Source organism: Haliaeetus albicilla, chromosome Z, assembly GCF_947461875.1.
Source record: "Haliaeetus albicilla chromosome Z, bHalAlb1.1, whole genome shotgun sequence".
In the NCBI taxonomy this organism is placed as follows: Eukaryota; Metazoa; Chordata; class Aves; order Accipitriformes; family Accipitridae; genus Haliaeetus; species Haliaeetus albicilla.
Genome location: NC_091516.1, coordinates 34,163,667 through 34,185,975, shown reverse-complemented (window position 1 = coordinate 34,185,975; position 22,309 = coordinate 34,163,667). Strand labels below are relative to the sequence as shown.

The 22,309-nt window shown below is 38.8% G+C and overlaps 1 protein-coding gene across 2 annotated transcripts in view; it reads right to left on the bottom strand.

The window, feature by feature from the left end:
- LRRC2 (leucine rich repeat containing 2) overlaps nucleotides 1–22,309 on the bottom strand; it is a 67,086-nt gene that overhangs the window by 10,354 nt on the left and 34,423 nt on the right. For both annotated transcript variants that reach the window (XR_011323452.1, XM_069777508.1), the window contains exon 5: nucleotides 16,139–16,275. Coding sequence is in view for 1 of the 2 variants with exons in the window: in XM_069777508.1 (XP_069633609.1) it covers nucleotides 16,139–16,275 (137 nt within the window). In the remaining variant the exon portion in view is untranslated. The remainder of the gene's footprint in view (nucleotides 1–16,138; nucleotides 16,276–22,309) is intronic.

The window sequence follows — 22,309 nt, the reverse complement described above, 5'->3', positions numbered from 1 at the left end:
CATCTCTAGAGGCGGAAGATATCTTTCATGAAGACACACTTGTATATTTATAGCCCAGTCCACCATCGGACTTCCAAACTGTACTCTTAAACTTGAGGAGGCAAAGGCTTTTAACAGTCAACCCCACGCTTAGTAACAGGGTACTCATTCACATATTTTGTGACAAAACCCTCTGAAGCCTAAAAATGCATGACTTCAAACAGCACTTCATTTGGTCGTAACATGATAAGCTAAATCCAAGAAATGTATGTGGAAGCATATCTTCACCCAAATGGCATTATTCAGATTTTGCAATGCTAAAATCCTAAATCTTTTGCAGAGTTAATCCACAAACAGACGCTGTTATTCTGATGCCAGACTGTTTACTTTGAAGTTTAACATTATCCCCTTTCATCTTTGGAACATTATCATCATTCAAACACCTAATGTTTAAAGTCTAATAGAGTAATTATAGCTATGATGATCTAAGCATAAAAAGTTCGTAGAAAGGGACTTTGCTTTTTATTAGAGCATTTTTTTGTATACACAAACCTTTCATGAGGTCTGCAAAGAATGAGAAAGCTGGCTGCATATGCAATATTCACAAAAATATCAGGTATTGATCATTCACAGGTGACTGAAGAACCACATAGCAATAAGAGCAGGACTATCTTCATACAGTTAAGATCCCTAAGAATGTGGATCAAGTGTTTAAATTTAAGTATAGGAGTTGTTCCAAGCCAATAGATGAGTCACATGCATGAAATTAAGTATCCGATTAATGATTTTCTGGCCTGAAGCCAAAACAAGTCTGCTGTCTCAAAAAATAAATTCATGTTGATTAATTACATTAAATTTTCGTAGTATTACTGCTGCAGCTACACACAGACTGCACATATTATTGCACTTTGCGATCATAAAGTCATCTCATCTTCAAATCTCAAAAACTTTTAAATAAAGGACACATATCAGAAGAGAAAACTAGGCTCTACCAAAAGTCAATTACAGGTTTCTCATCAACTTAAATGGACGCCGTAGCTCACTTTGGGTGCATACTCTTCATGTTGTAATTAAAACCGCTAGAAGAGGAAGAGCAGCAATGTCAGCAGCATACGGGCCTTAACTGACCTCTCGAGAATGTTTAGATAGTAAGTGTCCTTTGAATATATCAAAAGACCTTTTTAAGATATATTCTGTTCCTTCACAAAGACATTACCAGAAGTGCTCACTTTCAAAACGGAATAGAAAGACAGAAGTTGTTCTCATTTCTGCTCCAAGATGCAACAGCTGTTGAAGAGATACTATTCAAATGGTGCCATCTTATGATTTAAACATATACTACAATTCTGTTTTGTTATGACAATACACTGTAGCCTGTGAAGTCACTCTTCTGAGTTTAAAAACTGAGTATGTTCATTTGAGCTCATTCTGTAACCCAGAGTAAAAGACTATTTGCCAAAGTAGGGCAAGGGGAAAACAAAATAGAAGGAAATTGCCTTCTGTAATAACTCAAAAAAGATATTATAAAAAAAAATGACAAGAGAAATAAATAATTATAACACACTGGTTGTTGGTTTTGCTTTACATTGATAAAATAGTAACCATTCACTTGAAAGGAAAAAATTATCAAGGATATTTGAAGAGATAATACCAGTAGAAGAGAACCAGGTAACGGCATAATATTGACAGAAGCAAAATAAATACTAAGAAAAATTATGTGAGAAAAATATTCAAGTGAAACTAAGAATGTGGTCCTATGGCTCTAACCTATTACAGTGGCACCATTTTGACGATAGATGGTGAAATCATTTCACCTTATGTATATTGGTGCTGGGCAATGACAGCAGTTTTCTACATCAGATTGAACAGATATAGCCTGATGAACTTGGAAACAAGACTTTCTTGGAAAGTCAGCCAGAAATCACCTTCCTTATAAATGTAAGTGGAAGACAGAATATTAAGGGGAAAAAGACATTCTGACTTAAGCAGTGGTCAGAAGATTTGTGATCTGCGAGCTGCCTCCTATGACACTACGAATAAGGATCTCCAAAGGTTTTTTTGCTTTACAAACAGAAATAGTAGAACTTCTTTTTACTTTGGCATAGAGTAACTTCACTAAAATCCACAAGATTCCTGCCTGCTGTGGTGCAGGGCACCAGAGCAGTTTGAAAAATACCACTAATTGGCTACCAAGCAGGAGAACCCTGCAACTTGGAAATGGATTTATCTGTTCTTGAAGCAGGAGTTTCATAAAGAAAATCCCCAAGTTCAGAAAAGTCACAATGGAGATAAGTCTGTTTTGCACCCTGTGACTTATCTGCTCTGGAATTAGACCTTATCTAGTTGAGCGAACTGTTGCAAAATGTCTATCATCAAAATTATTTTTCTTTTAATGCCACAGACTACATGTGCATGACACTGATAGTACACAAACCTGCAGTTGGAACACTGTCAACAATTGAACACGACAGTTCACAGGTTTGTGGTTTGCCAGGATTATAGAAAATTTTCTCTCTCTCCTCTTCTTTCCTTTCTCATAGCACTGCTAGATACATGTGGGGTTTTTTTCTATACTTTCTTTCAGGTGGTGACAAACCTAACAGGAAACATTTTGAGTTCATCTCTTCCCAAAGGATTCTTTTCTTTCTATATTATAACAGTATTTCTAGAAGGCTTTATGTCTTGCTCTGATACAAACACACAAAAAATCAGAAATACAGCTAATATTAGTAAAAGATTCAGATCTGGGAAAGATCTTTTCCTGCCCTGGACAAAAAAGCTGAGGAATGGCACATATGTTGCATGCACACTGGGCGGGCGTTTTGCACAAATAGACATTTGGCTACTTTCTAAGAACTTGTTGGTGCAATTAGGAGCATCAGGCTATGAATTCTTGCAGGTTTTAGTGCTTCATTGCTATTTTGCACTACTCCATCCAGGCTGCCTCCAAATAACTCGGGTGTGTCCAAGTAATTTAAGGTATTAAATTACTATTGTTCTTATTAAGTGTCTGCTTATAAAAATATAACTGAATACTTGTTTATATACTTATTTATGAAAGCTTGTAAAGAAGCTGGGCTTTCAAGACACATTTTACAGGAAAAATTCACCTGCCATGCAACTTACAGAGTTCAGCGCAGGCACTGAACACATTGGAGCCCTCCAGTAATACCACCCAGCCATGTGACCTTTGGTACTGCCCCACAGATAAGAACATAGCAAGCCTACAAACCTCATCTGCTTTTTACTGGAAATTCCTTAAAGTTTTTTTTTTCTTTCTTTCCCCCTGTCCCCCCTTTATACACTAATGAAGCACTTGTTGAAATTGTCTTTTTAAAAAGCCACCAAAAAAAAATTGCCTGCATAGAAAATATCTGGCCAGGTCTCAGTGTAGCCAAGAGGTTCCTATAATTCAGGCAAGCTTCTGGGTCTAAATTATGTCAGGAGCTCTTCTATCAACTCAGAATATCTTAGGAAGAGGTAGGCACAGATACAACTGAAGGCTTGTCCATAATGCTCCTTGGATTACTAAATTTTGGCCTGTATCTCTTAAACAACGAGGAAACGATATTTAATAAAATCAGTCATCTGGCCTGTCCCAGCATAGTTACTCACAAGATAAATTATGTAGAATCAGGTTTCATGGTACTGAAACAGTATGAGGTCAGATACATTTTACACTTTTTCTTCTATGTCCTAGAACAAAATAAGCAGCTTCCAAACAAATTTTACTACCCAGTCCCCTTCAGACTGTGTCCAAGCAACTTATCTTTGCTTAGCTACACATTGCTGCTGGAGACATTTATTCCCCCAGTAATTTTTTAATAGTAAACAACAAAAAAACTTCTACGTGTTTGTGTATATCATGTGCAATGCTAGATAATATTTTCTGTGAACATGACATTTTACAAGTACCTGTGTAATGCTTTGAGCATATAAAAACATGAATATAACAAAGGAAACTATGACTACTGAGCAAATACTTAGAAGGGGTAACATTTATTATTAACAGCATGCATATAAAACTGTCAAGATTTTCACAACTGCAAGTAAAATCTAATATGGAGAAGTACAAGCTAATACAAGAACAGGGAACACATTTCTTAAACTTACTGAAACCTGGGAAAAGATGGAAAGATGAAAAAAGTAACTATATAACTCAGTGAAATTCTTGTGTTCAATATGCATTAGTGGTCAAAAAAGAAAATAAACGGTCAGATGTATACGTAATGTGATATACAATAATTAACCCCAAAATTACTTGCCACTAAATAAAACAATTGTGCACCTACATACAAAACATCATACTTCTAGTTAGTTTTTCTCAAAGAAAAATACAGTAGATGGGATTCAGAGATGAGGAACAGTCATTAACAGAATGGAAAAACTATTATTTTTGTTAACTTTTTGTTTTGTTGTAGTTCTGAAAGACCTAAATCAAGATTAGGAAAGACTGTAAAGATTAGAACAGTTGGGCAGGAAATGGTAAATTCATGGTGCATTCTTCCTTCACAATACAACAGCAATGTAACCAAAAAGCATTGCATTTCCCAATAAAATGAAATTTCTATACAATTAGGCTATAGGATTTGCAACAACATGTTTTTCAGTTTAAGAACTTTGCAGAATTCGGAAGATGACATTTACGTAAATAATGAAAGCCTCTATTTCTATGTCACAGTTCAAACAAGCACAGTTCAGATTTTTTTAACCTCAGACTATGGCACAAACAGCTCACTGATGTTGTTGTAGAATAATACTGAACACTCCCTATTCAGCTTGCTTATCAAGATTTCAAAGGTGAAAACTGCCAAAAGTTGAATTCTTTGGAAAGCAGATCTGCAATTTAGTAGTGTATTACAATACTAGCATCATTATTACCAGAGCACGTAGAACTGCAAATAAAGCTCTGTGTTGCTGTGCTGTAAAAACACAGGTTGAGAGATCTCTACTGTGCAGGTTTAATCATTAGTAGCCATGATAAACAAATGGGAGAAAGCGAACAGAAACAGAAGGCAAGTCACTTACCAAGGTCAAAATATATGTCAGAGAAAGTATAATACAGTTTTCCTGATTTCTAGTTTTGAGATACTAAGGACCACTCCAGGTATGCATTATGAAAAGTCTCAGGCAAGTATCAAGACTTTATTTGATTATGGTAATGAAATTAGTGGGGATTTAAGATGCTTTATATTTTTTTATAACCTACTCATTTCTTCCCTGTTTTTAAAAAATGTACTCCAGCATTCTAGAATTCTGAAGCATCACATTACGTCCTCAAGTCTAGCCATCTTTTTATTGCCTGTAACCAGCATTTCAAAGAGCATTTTGTATTAGTAACTTGAAGACTTGGAGCCAGCTTCTGAGAATGAAAAATATTTCAACTATATTAAAAGCAGTTTGGGGTAGCCTGGCTCCTTCTTAACCATCTCCCTGAACTGCAAGGAATGTATTCAGAGAAGCAAAAAAAACCAGAACCAAAACCAAACAAACAACCCCCCCCCCCCAAAAAAAACAACAGCAAAACAGAAGAAAACAAAAGAAAACCCAAACAACAACAACAAAAAAAAACACCAGCAGCAAAAGCAGAAGAGAAGAACAGCGAATCATGAAATGGTGATGCCCATGTGTGACCCCGACACATTTGTCTTCTAATTCATTGCAGCCCCTCTGTCACCACCATCACACAGGTCAGACATAACTTTTAACTGACCGGCTCTGTATTTCAAGATGAGACAAAATAGCAGCCTCAGGACAGCTTGGCAGCCATCATATGCCACCTGACAGGATTGAAACTAGGAGACATAGCCCTCAGCAGCAGTCTAGTGTTGCATACTCTCCCCAGTCATATAGCCATATAATCATGTATCATATAACCAGACACAGTCAGGGGAAGTTCTGTCACATAGTCATACACATTCTTCACACAAACTCTACATACAGGTGAGCATTGGCTACATATACCCAGCATCCACACTGCCCATGTAAACTGATGCACGGAGTCTCAAGTTTTGGGTCAAGGAGTTTGGCAGACCAGCATTCACAGTGTCACCTCAGATTAGTCCAGAGTGCAATTGACTGATGTGGCTAGAATAAAACGCAGGTGATGGGGAAGCAAATAAAACATTTGTCAATTAAAAATAAATAGGAAGAAAAAAAATTACCAGGATCAATTTTGCAAAGTAAAAGATAAGGGAAGTCTAGGAAATCTTATTTCTGCAAAGCTGTGTTTACACCATAAAGCATGAAGTTACTTTAACCTTACCATAACCTTTGTAACTTGTGTTTTTGTTGTTCACAAAATTACCTATCTCCTTCTAAACTCCATCAGTAGTAACCAGCTCTATGACAAGCCACAACACTGAATTAGATGGATAGACTAAACAGCAGGTGAAAACGCTTCTTTTACATTTGTTCTGAGGTTTCCAGCCATAAATTTCTTAACCTGAAACTCATTGTGCTTTGCACTGCAGTTCAGAAGCATGACAGACGCCCAGGTTTGTGAGCTGGCATCTCTTCAATACGGAAAAGGGGAACCACTGGGCCATATTCTCCTTTGAATTCTCTTGCGTCTTCAGCATCACTTTCACTTCACATTAGGTATAATTCTACACTCTTTTGCACAGCATTAGTAGAGCAGATGTCTTACCTGACTAAGCTCTGTATGAAAGAAAAATATAAGATGATATCTACCTTCAAGTGATAGGGCTGGCTCTTGTCTTTATGCCTTTCCCACTGATCAATGATGATGAATAAAAATCAGTCAGCCTTACCAAGTGTTGTTTACAGCTGTGAAGAATTGATCAATCATGTAACTACCTATAATTAGTTAACAACTGATAGGAATGTATTCAGTAATAAATTAAATGCATTAACTTCCATTAGACTCTCCAATTTTATTCTTCTTACAGAGTAAATAATACCTCTCATTAGCTGCACTTTATGGAATAACAACATGCTTTTCTTTCCCTTCACCTACAACTCCCTTCTAACTCTCATCAATTCACATATGTGGGCATCAAAGACATTTTTCTTTAAGTTAAAATATGCAAATGTGATAGTGCTATGTATTTGTTCTTGTCTCTGCTTCTATTCAGTAGTTATACAAAATCTGCCTCAGATTATGTCGTTGATGAATGGAGGATATATATAACCAAGATTTTGAAAGCCTGTTTTGCTATTGGGCTCAACGAGATTTTGAACTGTTTTCACAGAAAGCAGAGCTGGAACGATACCAAATACTGTTTCCTACCGCTGAATTCTTTTACAATTAGATTCATGCTTTTTGTAACAACATAGCCATGTTGTACTGTTCACATTATGCCCCTTTGCTCATTGTTAAGTCTTCCCTTACGCTGTAAAACTACTTCTCTGTTATTCCCCACTATAAAAAAATTTCAGACAGTGAAAAGTTGTGTTACTTTTATTGAACTCATGTGAAAGGGAAAGAAAAGGTCACTGGCACCATAGCACAGAGGTAGGCATGGCTTGGTTCTCCAATGAAGTGGGCTGTTATTATTAGCTGCTGACTTGCTCTGATAGTGGAGTAGTTTTGAAGTGATGCTATATTAATTAGTAGGCTTTGGAAGCACAGTGTCAAGAACAGGATCAACTGACACACTTTCCTGTACCTAACTGTGTAATCCTGTTTCCTAACATAGACCCATGCCCTTCTTTAGCCCCTTGTCTATTAAAACATTTATAAGAACTTCTGCAGCAGTAAGGCCTCCATGAATCTCCTCTGACACCTAACACCTTTGCACCTGCTCTTTTGGGTTTCACACCCCTCCTGCTAATGTTTGATGTTACATCTTATACTAGTTCCATAAAGCAGCTGTTGCTTTGCATGGATTGACAGCACTTCAGCCAACTATATCGGAAAGCAACTTGTCATGAACATTAAGCAAATTCAAAGGGAATACAAGCACTGAGTAAAGAAGGGCAAGATGAAATCCTGTCTAACAGAAATGTACCCAAGCCAAGCAATTAGAAAAACATTTCTGAGACTGCAAAATGTATGCAGAGAAATGCTGGTCCAATTAAAGTCAACTGGACTTTTGCCAGTCATTTAAAATGAAGAATTTCACCATAGGTTGGCTTAATGCTGTTGGCTTCACAGTACAAAGTTAAGCCCTTTATTACACCACTCCTCTCTGCTTTGTGGTCCTGAAAAAAACCACACAAATTAAATTCATTTTTTAACAAATCCAGTACATGACTCCATTGTAGCTTTCTAGAAATTCTACAAATCTGAAGATTTTACAGGTTCTTTATAATCTATTGAATGAGAGAGGAAGGAGCTAAGGGTGAATTCTTCCAGTGCCTGCCTGGATAGTGAAACCCCTGGGAAATTAGTGTCCTGTACATCCCCCTGACTGTGTTTTACATTTTATAATTGTTACTCACATAAAAAACAAATGGCAAGGGAAAAAAAACAAGTCTGGAAGTTTACAGCTTTGAAGAATAATGTGCTGCTAAAACAACCTGTCATTTTACATTTCTGTTGAGACTGCTGGTGTCCTGCCTGCATAACCAGGGTACAGCTTTGGAAGGTCTGAGTCATGGATCACAAAGACATCAAGTTATATGGAAATGCCCAGTGGGGACTTATTTGAAGTCTCCCCACACTTGCATAGAGCTTGTACCTCTTCTCTTCCTGCTAAATGTTTTCTTTTGCTGAATAGGACTGGTCAGAAAAACAGAATCAGACCATAAGAGACTGAAAACTTTCCATCTGTTAAACCTCGGTTTTAAAAAATCCTTTGAAATTGCATTAGTGTATAAAAAGTTATTTATGTTTGTTCTGGATACTGCTGTGTTTGAAAACGTTAGGAGACTAATGTTAGTGCTTAATGAATCTCTAATCACGTCACCTTTTTTTTAGGGTCACACATTAGCATTGTTGAAAGATGCAAGAGACAACTAATCATAATTATATTTTTCAGGTAAACAAAGCAGAGAATCGGTACCAGCTATAACTCCTGTAACTCTAGACAGCCTTACCAGAGGGGGTGCCTCACTGAACCTGTTGGTCACCAATGTAAGTGACCTAATTGGTGATGTCAAGATTGGAGGCAGCCTGGGCTGCAGTGATCATGCACTGGTGGAGTTCACAGCTGTAAAGGATATGGTTCAGGTGAAGAGTAAAGTCAGGACCCTGAACTTTAGGAAAGCAAATTTCCAGCTGTTCAAGGAGTTAGTCAATAGGGCCCCCTGGTAAACTGCCCTCAGGGACAAGGGAACAGAACAGAGCTGGCAGATCTTTAAGGATGCTTTCCATAGAGACCAAGAGCTCTCAATACCAATACTCGATATTCTCCATGATATTTGAAATGTCATGGCAGTCAGGTGAAGTCCCCAGGGACTGGAAAAAGGGAAACACTGTATCCATTTTTAAAAAGGTAGAAAGGAGGTTCCTGGGAACTACTGACCTGTCAGTCTCATCTCTGTGCCTGGGACGATCATGGAACAGATCGTCCTAGAACCTATGTTAAGGCACATGGAGGACAGGGAGGTGATTCAAGACAGCCAGCATGGCTTCACCAAGGGCAAGTCTTGCCTGACCAACCTAGTGGCTTCTATGGAAACTGGACATGGGCTAGCAATGTGCACTCACAGCCCTGAAAGCCAAGCGTATCCTGGGCAGCATCAAAAGAAGCATGGCCAGCACATTGAGGGAGGTGATTCTGCCCCTATTCTCTGCTGGTGAGACCTCACGTGGGGTACTGCATTCAGCTCTGAAGTCCTCAGCACAGGAAAGACATGGACTTGTTGGAGCGGGTCCAGAGGAGGGCCACAAAAGGGATGGTACACCTCTCCTATGAAGAAAGGCTGAGAGAGTTGGGGTTGTTTAGCCTGGAGAAGAGAAGCCTCTGGGGAGACCTTATTTCAGCCTTTCAGTACTTAAGGGGGTTTATAAGAAAGGTGGGGACACACATCTTAGTAAGGCCTGTAGCAATAGGACAAGGGATTTTAAACTAAAATAGGGTAGATTCAGGCTAGATGTAAGGAAGAAATTTTTTACAGTGACAGTGGTGAAACACTGGAACAGGTTGCGCAGAGAGGTGGTAGATGCCCCATCCCTGGAAACACTCAAGATCAGGTTGGACAGGGCTCTGAGCAACCTGATCTAGTTGAAGATGTCCCTGCTCATTGCAGGGAGGTTGGACTAGATGACCTTTAAAGGTCCCTTCCAACCCAAACTATTCTATGATTCTATGATTTTGAAAGCTCCCGACATCTGTACCTGCTTATATCTGGAGTTAGCTTAAACCATCTATGCATCAAAAATACAAAAAAAGATTTTATTTGATCTGTTAAAAACACAGTGTGCTAAAACAGCCAGAAAGCATAACCTTGCCATTCCTCTGAACTTCAAAGATCAGTTTATACAGGATTGACATGGAACTGCAGGCATACATACATATGCTCTTTCTTTGACAAAGTATTCATATGCTGTAACAGTCTGTCTCGTTGTTTCACTTTGCGCTACCCAGACCTCACGAAGGATACAGAAAACTTTTCTGATCGCTTGCTGGGCCTGCTCAGATGTGGTATTGAACACTCTTCAAAATAGAATAAATTTGCAAAGCCCCTTTTTAATTTATTTTCAATATCAGAATGTCTATCTGTAAGCATTTCTGTCTTGCTGTTGGTAGTGTGGAGTGACTTGCCTGTCCCGTGACTGACAGCATGTGCCACACCAAATGGTACATACGGAGGAAGTGAGAATTTCTTCATCTTCTCTCTCTTCTCATTAAAGTTCCTTCAGGTCACATCTGTAGATACTCTTGGCTGATGTGGCATTATTAGCAGAATTTTATAGTATGGAAGAACTGGCCCTTCAACACACCAAAGCTGTCGCTTTGAAATATCAGCACAAAGCAGGTATTCTGCCATTCACAGGAAACATTAATTAGGTGACTCTGTAAATAACTGCAGAATACAATACTTTCTGCAAAAAGCACATCTCAAAATAAGGTCAGAACAGTTTTTTCTACAAACCTATATCAGAAAACATGTTATTTATAATACTGGTTTTATTCCTAAAAAAAAAGTCAGTTGCATAACATGTATGAAAATAGCAATAGCAACTCTATCCAACAGTTAAAATACAAATACCAGCATCATATTAATTCTTAAATTCACACAAAAGCAGTACAAGAAATTTAGAAACAAATCCATCCATCCCTCCCTTTCTCTCTGCAGCTACAGAGTATGGTACCTAGCATAATCCCACTATGCTGGAAGAGGGAGTGCATAACATACAGAGCATGGCTCTCCTGAGCATCTTAGCTAAAGGAACAAATTTACGTGCACAGAGGAGTCTCATCAGTTACGTGTCATCTCAGGGAAGATTGTGCCCTAAACTTCATAGTGCAACTTCCCCCTGCTGAGCCTGGTTACTAAGGTCTAGAAGAATCTGTTACAAGCTGGCTGCATAAATGTAATGCCATATAGGTTGCATTTTTTAACATCTACCTTTGATTTCAATTTGTATTTTCACTTATGTTCAGAGAAAGGCATTCTTAATTTACAAATGTGGCTAAAAGAGATTTGAATTCACCTGCAGATCCATGAACCTTTTCTGCCAAAGGACTTAGTTTGCAACTAATACTAATCAGATACTGAACTTTAATGGAACTTTTAAAAACCTAAAAATGCCAGACATCCAACAGTAGAAGAGAGAAAAATAAACTCAAAAGTAGACATTGAACCAGCTTGCTCTTCCTTAGGCATAGTATGAAATGGCATGAAATCCTAAGCCTTGAAAAAGTAAAAGATGACAGCACACACCCTCAATTTTTTTTAATGGAGCATCAGATTACCTCATTTTAAGATTCAGTGAGATGACTTACAGAGTGCTGGAAGTGGTCTTTGAAAACAGAGAGCTTTCCACAAGAACAAGTGAGCAGTGTGCCTCCCCCCGATGTTGTGACACGAGGCATGTCACTCAAGGCATGGCTCCAAAGCACAACCAAACAGAAATACTGAAAAATGTTCAGGTACTGGACATACATGTTCCTAGCAGGCTGATAGACCCACTCCATGAAACAGGTTGCATTAGACCAAGCAGAATGCTATGGTTTGTGTTGGGGTTTTTTTTCTCACACACTGAAAAAGATGGCTGTGTCACTGCCATATACTGAATCTATTAACAGAAAATGAAGATCCACAAGATTTCAGATGTGCTAGAGCATCTCAATCATAGTATACCTCAGCTTAAAACAGCTGCATTAAAAAATGAAATTGGTAGATTAAAAAGGCAAGAAGTATAGTCAGTATACATGCTGGAAACCTCCTTAACAACTGTAGTTTACCTGGAAAGTAGTACAAGATAAAGGTGCTTAGCATCTTGACTTTCCTGAAGTTTCCCTGTTTACAAAACAAATTAACAGGCTTAACAGACATCATAACAGTCTGTGAATTTCTTATGTGGCTGTCTGACAAATTCAGGCACAGAGACAACTGATATGCCAGCAAAAATTTATATACATATATGGTAGCTGTCTTTGCAAATTAGGAACTTCAATTCAAAATAGGTATTTGGTGACACTGTATGGTTATGTGTAATAACCTACCTTCACCCTCTACCACTTCTGGGTAGCAACTACAGTCATGTGTTATATGATCTATCTCATCGGGATTTGTGCCCCTAAATTAGCTCATCATGTAATATTTTGCGTCTATTAAAGAAAAAAAACCCACACAACTGAACTCTTTTCCTAAGAAAGCAAACAACTAAATAACCAAATAAACTAAAAGCCTCAAGACTTGTCTATTTTTTTTGCACCTGTCATAAAGAAATGGATAGAAAGGGAACAAGGAGACTGATTACTGAAGATGTAATTCAGTCTCAGAGTTCTGACAATCTCATAAACCTTCATGGGTCTGTCAAAAAATCTTGACTGAATTACAGGCATGTTATCAATCTCTTCGAATCCATTTTTGTATATGTTATGGGTGTCTCTCTGGCAGTTATTCTATATACAAAATCAAGGTAAAATTAGACTTTGATCATTTCTGCTGGGCTGAAGTTTACCTTTATTTCTTTTGAGTAATTTTTACACTGGAGAATACTTTGCTGCTCTCATGCATTTCTTTAACCTTCTTAGAAGAAAATTTTAAGGATTTGAAAGTAAAATAAAAGTTGAACTTCCTAAAAGATGATGAACAGAAAACATTTTTAGCAACTCTCTACCTTATTTTGTGTATCGGTTGCTAAGTTTTCTCTTTTTTTCCTAACATTTTAAAGGGAACCCATTCACCTACCAAAACAGAGCTTGCACATACTTGCTTATTTACACTCTCCAGTTCCCAGTACTCACACCACAGGAGACAATGATGACCAATCCTTATGAGCATTTCACTGGATTAGTAGGTGTTAGCAACAATTGTATTAGGTAATAATTGATCTGATCTTTCTAAATCAGGTCATAAATACTTGTATTGGGTGTCCATGGTAAGGTGCTGGCAGCACGGGAGCTGCAGGGTGGCCTCTGTGGGAAGAGACTAGAGGCTGTCTGGTGCTGGACACAAACAGTTCCAGACGGCTCCAATGGGCCCACCACAGGACACAGCTGAGACCCTTAGCCAAGTGTGTGGTGCCAGTCTAAAAAATTATTTAAGAAAGGGGAAAAAACACCAGAGAAGGAGGGAGAGAATAAAAAGAGTGAGAAAGAGCAGAGGGAACACCCAGGTCCGAGCAGGAGGAGGAGGAGGTGTTCCATGGTGGAGCAGATCTCCACACCACAGCTGGTGGAAGACCCACGCTGCTGCAGATGGATATACCATCTGAAGAAAGTACAGCCGGTGGAGACCCCACACTGGAGAAGAGGAAAGTGTGAGGAGGAAGAAGAAGCAGCTAGAAACCACAGAGTACTGGCTATAACTTCCCCCACCTTGCTTCACTGCTCAGGGCTGGGAGAGGAATCTGGAGTGAAGGAGTGAAGTTGACCTTGGGAAAGCAGGGAGGAAAGATGTTGTTTTAATGTCTTTGTTTCTCACTACCCAAATATATATTGGCAAATATTAGATTAATCTTTCCCAAGTACAGACTGTTTTGCCCACAAGAGTAAGTGGTAAACAGTCTCCCTGTCTTTTATCTTGACCCATGAGCTTTCTTACTTATTTTTTCCTGATGTAACACTGAGGAGGGGGAGGGAGTGAGCAACTGGGTGGGCCTTTGGCTATTAGCTAAGGTTAACCCACCACAACACTTCACATTGTCTCTCTGTTTTTCCTTTTTAGATTGTTCACACTAATTCAAAATTTTAATTCATTAGTTACCTGTCAGTGACTACAACCTTTTGCCCATCTGAGAATCAAACATCAGACACCTATTACATTAGCAAGGATACTGATGCAATTGCTCTCAATAACATCAGCCATACTGAGTAAACCAAAGGTCACTTTGCAGCATTTTAAATCATTTCACAACAGTGTTCCTTTAATTGTATGTTCAGCTTCTAAAGCTGCCCTTGAAATGTTGATTCTCAGACACCAATTTTATAAAACTAAAGCAGAAGAGTTTGTGTAGCCTACCTCCCAGGTCACTGCAAGTATAAATTAAGTGCCAGCCTCCAGAGAACGAGGAAACACAATAGACAATGCCAATATTTTTCTTCTTGACATTTTAGACCATGCTGACATGATGTTGCTTCTAGTTTTTGCTGTTACATAAAGTCATTTGCACAGCTCCAAATTTTTTCCATAGGTTGTAAGTGAACCACTACCCAGTAGCCTACATTCAGCTTTAGTGGCTTTCAATCCCATTGAATAGGACACTACCAGAAGGAAACAATGTTTTTGAGCTTTCTAAGAGAACAAGTGGTCTCTTAGGACTCAGCCCTGGAAAGACTTACGTGCACAGTTATGTTTACATGCAAAGGCTGTCCATAATGCATAGACATGGGTAAGCCTTTGCACTATGAGGCCTTTAAAAGCAACTGGGAAAGTACTCACAGATTTTAACATATCAATGATCGGGGCTAAATTCACTGTTCTAGTCCACAGGTTTGAATTTACCCACTATTCCTACATGCTTATATTTAATTCCTTTGCCTGTTCAGGTTATAAGTTTTTCTGATTCCATACGGTTCCTTTACCAGTAAAGTTTTACCTGGTTTGTCCCCTACCTTTGCTATCTCAAGGAGGGGGAGAGGAAGGAGAAAGGAGACCTGTGCTCTTTGTGTTGTTGCTAGCATTTCTATCCAGTGTCCACTTATGGTGTGAAGCTAATGTTCACCCTTTGTTTCTGTTTCCGTCACATCATTTTTTAAAAATTCTTTTCAGATAAACTACCTTACAGTGAAAAGTCAGAGGGGAAAGTTAATTACTGTTTGCATTTCCTCAGAACAAAACATAAGCATGGCCAAATCAGGTACCACATAAGTTTAATCCACTCCAACATTGCCTGTGAATCGCCAGTAAAAGATGTTTAGACAAAAAGTAGGAATCGATCAGTAAAGAAGAGCATGGCACTTCTTCCTAAAGCTCCCCCCACTCATCCTCCAAGAATCAGGATATTAAGAACCTGATAAATACAGATGACATCTGAAATTGTGGTTAGGTACCAGCCAATGGTTTCATTTGTCCATGAACAGTAAGTCTCAGAGCAGCTGTGGCAGAGAGCGTTATGCATCCAACACAAGAAACAATGTTGGTGCACGCCTGGGAGTCCTTTTCTCAGTCTTCTTTATATATTCATGCCATGCCTCACAGGTAATATCCCTTTCAGACAGATATTTATGCTCATAGCAACATGCAGTGCTGTTTATAGAACTCTCCATATTCTTTTTAAAGGAAAACAGACACTGGAAACAAATGAAGGTTAGTATGTGAATCTGACTGTCAAGGTGCACTTCACCTTCACAGAAAATAGCTATTTGCAGCCTTCTCCTTATCACCACTGGCCAAGTTCCCTTTGGGATCATGTCCTACCTCATATATCAGAATAAATACAAGCAAAATTTAGCCACTTGAAAACCAAAACAAAGAAGTTGGTCTCATTTAACTGTTGCTAAGGCATTTTCAGTGATATTACTACTAAAACATTAGTGCTAAAAACTGCAAGGAAGGAGATCTAATCTGTTAAGAAAAGATTTTAAGATTGTAAGCCAAATAAAAAAGATGGAAGAAACGTAATTTGTTATCTTACTTCAAATGGGAGCTCTCTTATTTCCATATTTCCAGACAAATCCAGTTTTTCCAGATTCTCACAATCACCCAATTCTGGAGGGATTGACTTCAAATTATTGAAACTCACATTGAGCACTTTGAGTTTTTTTAAGCAGCCTGTGAGGGAAAGATAATTAAAATCAGTGCATAAAAAAAAAAAAAAAAAAAAGGGGAGAAGGTAAAAATAAAAAGCATACTCCAGCTTAGCAAAGAAAAAACTCTCTAATGTTATGATGAGTAAGAGATTAATAAATATTTTCTGCAGTGGTCACTAACATTGGGAGAGGGGCAAATAAATTTGTGTTGCACTTGTATGGAGTTCCCTTAATTGGCAATGGTTTTGGTGAGAGTTTGAAAGGAGGCAGCAAAAGACTTGCAAAGGTCTTGATTCTACCAGGGATGAGATACCTATTGACTTCATTTGAAACTAGAGAAGCTGGCTTTTGGTTTGGCCACTTTAGAAAACTTGCCTGGTAACTGGAAAGCATATTTTTTTATATGTTTTAGAGAACCTGTTCATTGGGAACAATCACTTCTACTAAACTTACTACATCAAGAACTCTGTCTTTGGTATCCAGCATTGAATACTTTGGATTATAAAAGATAATGGATGTGTGCATTTGTTTCATTATTTTCTTTATTGCAATTTATCATTCTTTTTGGCTTCATTTTAAGGACCTTATAATATTCTAAGCTACATTTAGTCACATTGTACTTTCTCTTTCTTTGATTTATAACATTACATAATCTTCAGTAAAAAAAGGTTTAGAAACATCATTAAAATGAAAAATGTTTTATACTGAAAAAAAGAAATTATACTGTGACATAGTCAAAAGAGAAGGGAGTAAGGGAAATAGCTGACATGTTAGCAAAATGATCCTTAAATACATACATAACAAGATGAGAACATTCTATGGACAGCTGTGCTGTTGTATTACATAGACGGTCTTAGAATCACAGAATCACAAAATGGTTTCAGTTGGAAGGGACCTTCAAAGATCGTCTAGTCCAAAGCTCCATCCAACCTGACTTTGAACACTTGCCATGATGGAGCATCCACAATTTCACTAGGAAACCTGTTCCAGTGTCTCACCATTCTCATCATAAAAAATTTCTTCCTTATGTCCAATCTAAATCTACCCTCTTTCAGTTTAAAACCATTATCCCTTATCCTGTCACTACAGGCCCTGGTAAAAAGTCTTCCTCCATCTTTCTCATAAGCCTGCTTTATATATTGAAAGGTCTTCCTAGAGCCTTCTCTTCTCCAGGTTGAACAACCCCAACTCTCTCAGCCTTTCTTCATAGGAAAGGTTTTCCAGCCCTCTGACCATGCTCATGGCCCTCCCCTGCACCCACTCTAACAGATACATGTCTTTCTTGTACTGGGGACCCCAGAATTGCATGCAGTACTCCAGGTGGAGTTTCACAAGCATGGAGTATAAGGGGAGAATCACTTCCTTCTACCTGCTGGCCACAATTCTTTTGATGCAACTCAGAATACAATTGGCTTTCTGGGCTGCAAGTGCATATTGCTGGCTCATAACCAATTTCTCATCCACCAGTATCTCCAAGTTCTTCCCTGTGGGGCTGCTCTCAATCCATTCATCCCCCAGCCTGTATTCATATTGGAGATTGCCCCAACCCAGGTGCAGGACCTCGCACTTAGCCTAGTTGACTTTCATGAGGTTCACATGGGCCCACTCCTCCAGCCTGTCAAGGTTCCCATGGATGACATCCCTTCCCTCAAGCATAACAACTGCAACACTCAGCTTGGTATCATCTGCAATATTCCCCTCTCAGCAGTGATATTCTTGCAATATTGTCCTCTAACCAGTCACAGAGTACAGCATTCACAAGGAAAAATAGCAGTAAGAAACTGAAATGCAGTTCCCCAGTTGGAAATCAGGAGAGAACAGCACCTTGTGTCAACAGGTTCTCAAAGCAGACTATATATTGGCAAACCCAGGCAAGACATACATGAGATTCACAATTATATATTATACCAGTCTTTTATTTATAATCAAATTCTTAAAAAGCACCTTGTGTTTCATGGGACTTGGATGACATTGGAGAGAATCTCTCTACAGTACATCTCAAGTGGTCAAAACAGTGTCATAAGAGTGAGCTTCTCCTTAAGACACTAATGTCTAGATAAACTCCCTCCAAAGCAAAAGTTGTTTTAGAGCTGCTCACCTTTTGCAATGTGTGGAAATCCTTACCAGAGGCCAGATGGTGCTTCCACAGAAAAGGACAGAGAAGAAACATAGGGACTTGAAAGCCCCACATATTTTCCCTGAGAAATTGCTGTTGTCAGAAGCAGAGGCCTGCAGCCACCAAATCACACAGCAGTTTACATAAACCCCAGAGTCTCCCTTGGACACAACACTGTCTTCAAATGATGATCGGGCCACCCAAATCTTTCTCACAGGTGGCAGACAAGTCATATATGGTAAGAACTCCATTATGTTAAACTCCACAGGTTGCAACAGAGAAAAACATAGAAGCTTCCACTCAGCTTCCTCCCAGTTTTAGTTCTGTCAGAAACAGAAACTGAAGTGGTATTTCAAAATTCAGCTGTTATCTCAGGAAGGCAACCTTGTGTTTCCTATTCACTGTGAAGTACTGTTTTAGTTAAAATAGCAGAAGCAAAACTTTCTGTAAGACTACAACGGGCATTCTTTTGGAAGTACATTACTGTCCAACAAGGGTCATTGGGGCTGGTGCAAGAGAGTAATAGAAGCAACTTAATGGTGTAAATGTGTGAACTGACTTATTTCCAGATTTTTAAGGACATAAAAGTAATAAAAGTTTAGCCTACCCATGACAAAACCTCACCAGGTTTAGTATCGTGATGTAGACAAATGAAGGTGTTATATCACATGCTAAATGGCGTAAACATCAATTTACCACCTCATTGCAACAAAATAATCACTGAAGCAGAAATGCCTTAAAATAAAATAGAGAATCAGAGAATCGCAGATTAATTCCTCATCCAATTAATCCCTCAGTGAAGAGGAGCAAACCCCATTGGAATGAAAAATGAACTACTTACTCGTTAGCACAGGAATGTTTTGTCTTTTCTTTTAGCAATGGGATATTGTACTGGTTCTGTCTGGAATGGAGTTAATTTTCTTCATAGCAGCCCGTATGGTGCTATGTTTTGCATTTGTTACCAAACAGTGGTGATGACACACCAGTGTTTTCGCTATTGCTGAACACTGACACAGCACGAAGGCCTTCTCTTGTTTCTCACTCTGCTGCCTCAGTGAGTCAGCTAAGGGTGGGCAAGAGGCTGGGAGGGGACAGGACCAAGACACTGGACCCGAGTTGACCAAAGGAATGTACTATAGCATATAATGTCACGTTCAGGAGTAAAAGCTGGAGGCGGGGAGGAATGCAGGGGGAAGTTTCCAAGGTGTCTATTGCTCAGGACTGGCTGGGCATTGGTCAGCTGGTCATGAGTGATTGCTTTTGCACCACTTGTTTGTTTGTTTCTTTGTTTGTTTTTCTTCACTTATTAAACTGTCTTCATCCTGATGCATGAGTTTTCTCACTTTTGCCCTTCTAATTCTCTCCCCATCCTGCTGTGGGAAACTGAACAAGCAGCTGCGGGGGGCTGAGCAAGCAGTGTGAGGAATAGCTGCCTATAAGTGTTAACCCAGAACAGATCTATTTATTTGCTAACTTTTCAGCCCCTGAAATTTCTCTCTTTCAGTTCCATTAGTATCTGGAGAACTAATGTAGACAAGGCATCTAGTGTCACCAACATCCTAGTCACGGTCTTGTCTAAAACTGCTCAGATGATGCATCTCCAGTGCATAACATGGAGCAGAATTGCTTACAAAAAAAAATCACAAAAATTTAACAGCCTTTCTTGGCAGAGTGATGGATACAAGCACAGCTTCCCTTTCTGACTTTCCTGCCTTCTGAAACCATGGGTTTTTCAAGCTTTTTTCTGCTTTCACAGTTTCTAACATGTATGTCAGTGTTCACAATATGGTTTGCTCCAGCTTGCAGGTATGAGAAAACAAGTGATTAGAAGATGCATCACATTTTTTCTTGTTATATATAATCTCTCTCTAATCTGACAGAAGTGCACTACAGAAACTATGGTCAATTGCTAGTAATTGCTGTATCTAAGATTATGAAAATTACTGGAAAAAAACCATGAGTCTTACAGCTGAATTTAATTCTGATAACAAACTTGGGACGACATAGATGAGTGGGATACAGTTCACTGAGATCTGCCTGTGGGGAGCAATCTCTTGCAATTCTGTGTAACACCTGTTTTTTCACCTCTGGGCTCTCCAGTGGATTAAGTTATGTCGCTTGACAGCTGAGCAGTAGTTAAGCATTAACCCTCCCTCTAGGACCATAAGACATACATAGGACTCGCCAGGATGTCCTAGATAAAAACCTTACACCACCACTTCACTTAATCCCATTTTTTGGTTTATCACATTCCATCTTAAAGGTAGTTTATTTTTTTAGCATCCACTGCTCTTATGGAAAAACAAAGTTACAGAGTTTCATCCTTTTCATGATTTGGAATGGTCTTTGGATTGCCAGTCTGAATTTATTTGTAGAAGTTTTATAACCATTAATTCTTTTGACAATTTTATCTTTAAATAGCTCTTTTCCTTCCCTGATGTTTACTTCTCTGAAGTTTTCATAGGTAGCAGACATATCAGAATTTATTTTACTAGCCTGAATAAGCCAATTCTTCTAATCTCCTCTCACAAAATAAAAATTCCCCTCCTTGAATGGTCCTAACAGACTTTTTTTGCATCTGTTCCCACCTGAAATAACTTTTCTTGAATATGGGTGACCACAATTTTATGTATGTATCAGACTGCATTGTCCTTCTGTGACTGTTAGATTAGGAGTTTTGTTTCTTCAATTATTTGCATTTAATGAGCTCATGACTTGCTGCACAAACTATTAGCTCCCAAGTACATGACTTGGAATTCTGCAATCATGAATTTAATCCCTCTGCCTTTTTGGAAGCCCACCTGCTCATCCATCTTTTCATATTTCCTCCTGTTTATGCAGTGACAATAATACCCAAACTGTGTCAGCAAAAATTTCAGTAGCCCAGCTCCTCAAAATAATTAAGAAATAGACTCAGGACTGATCCTTGAGAAACCCCACAAGCAATTTTGCTCCTGACCGATAGCTTCTCTTTCCCAATGTGTGCCTTGTTGCCTCTGCTTCAGCAAGACCTCTGCTTGTTTTTACAATTGTTGCATCAAACTCCATTTTCTTAGATTCAAACTTTCATTTTCCATAATTCACTGTATCAAATACTTTATGGGATGCCAGATAGACAAGATCTACTACTTGAATCTCAATCACCTTCTCAAAAGAGAGACAGAAACCAAATGAGTTTGGCACAACTTACTTTTCCTTTATAAATTTTTAATTTTAACCTAGTTTCCATTCAGCTCCACATCTCTAATTACTCCTTCCTCTAAAAAACTGTTTAAAATTCTTACAAGCAATAATCTACACAGGGATAGAATTAGGTTATATGACTTGCCTGAATGGTAATCGAGGTTACAGACTGAGATCTTTTCCTTTCTCAGACAAAAGGAGTAAGACTGTCACTCTCCTTTCCCCCTAGACATGTTAAACAAGGCTGCTAGGCTATTTTTGTCAGGGAAAGAGCACAATTATACGACTATAAAACAGTATTCATGACAACTCAAGATTCTTAAATCCAGGTATCTTGGCTGAAGCAGTGCAAAATTGGGGAGCAATGAGTCCCTAAATAACCTTCAAACATCATAGGCATTGTCAGTGAGATTCCAACCATTCTCACCCACATTTGGAGTTTATTGCAATAGGAGCTGGGGGATTGGGGGTTGGGGGGAGGGGAGACAGGAAGGGGAGCAGTGGTAAGGCAGTATGAATGACTTTCACTACCCTGTAATCTGTATTTAGGGGCTTTAGAAGCATTTAGAAGGTATACCGTCTTAGTATTATATTTATACCTACTCTCTTAGGTATGGTTTCCAGCCACTACCAGGCTTAAGGAGCATGCAGTAGAGCCATTGAGGCAGCCTTAGGAAGGGACACAGGAGGTGACACCCCCTTCATAGCTGCGCAAATGTAGAGCAGGATTTGACTGCCACATCTGACACCTGTACAT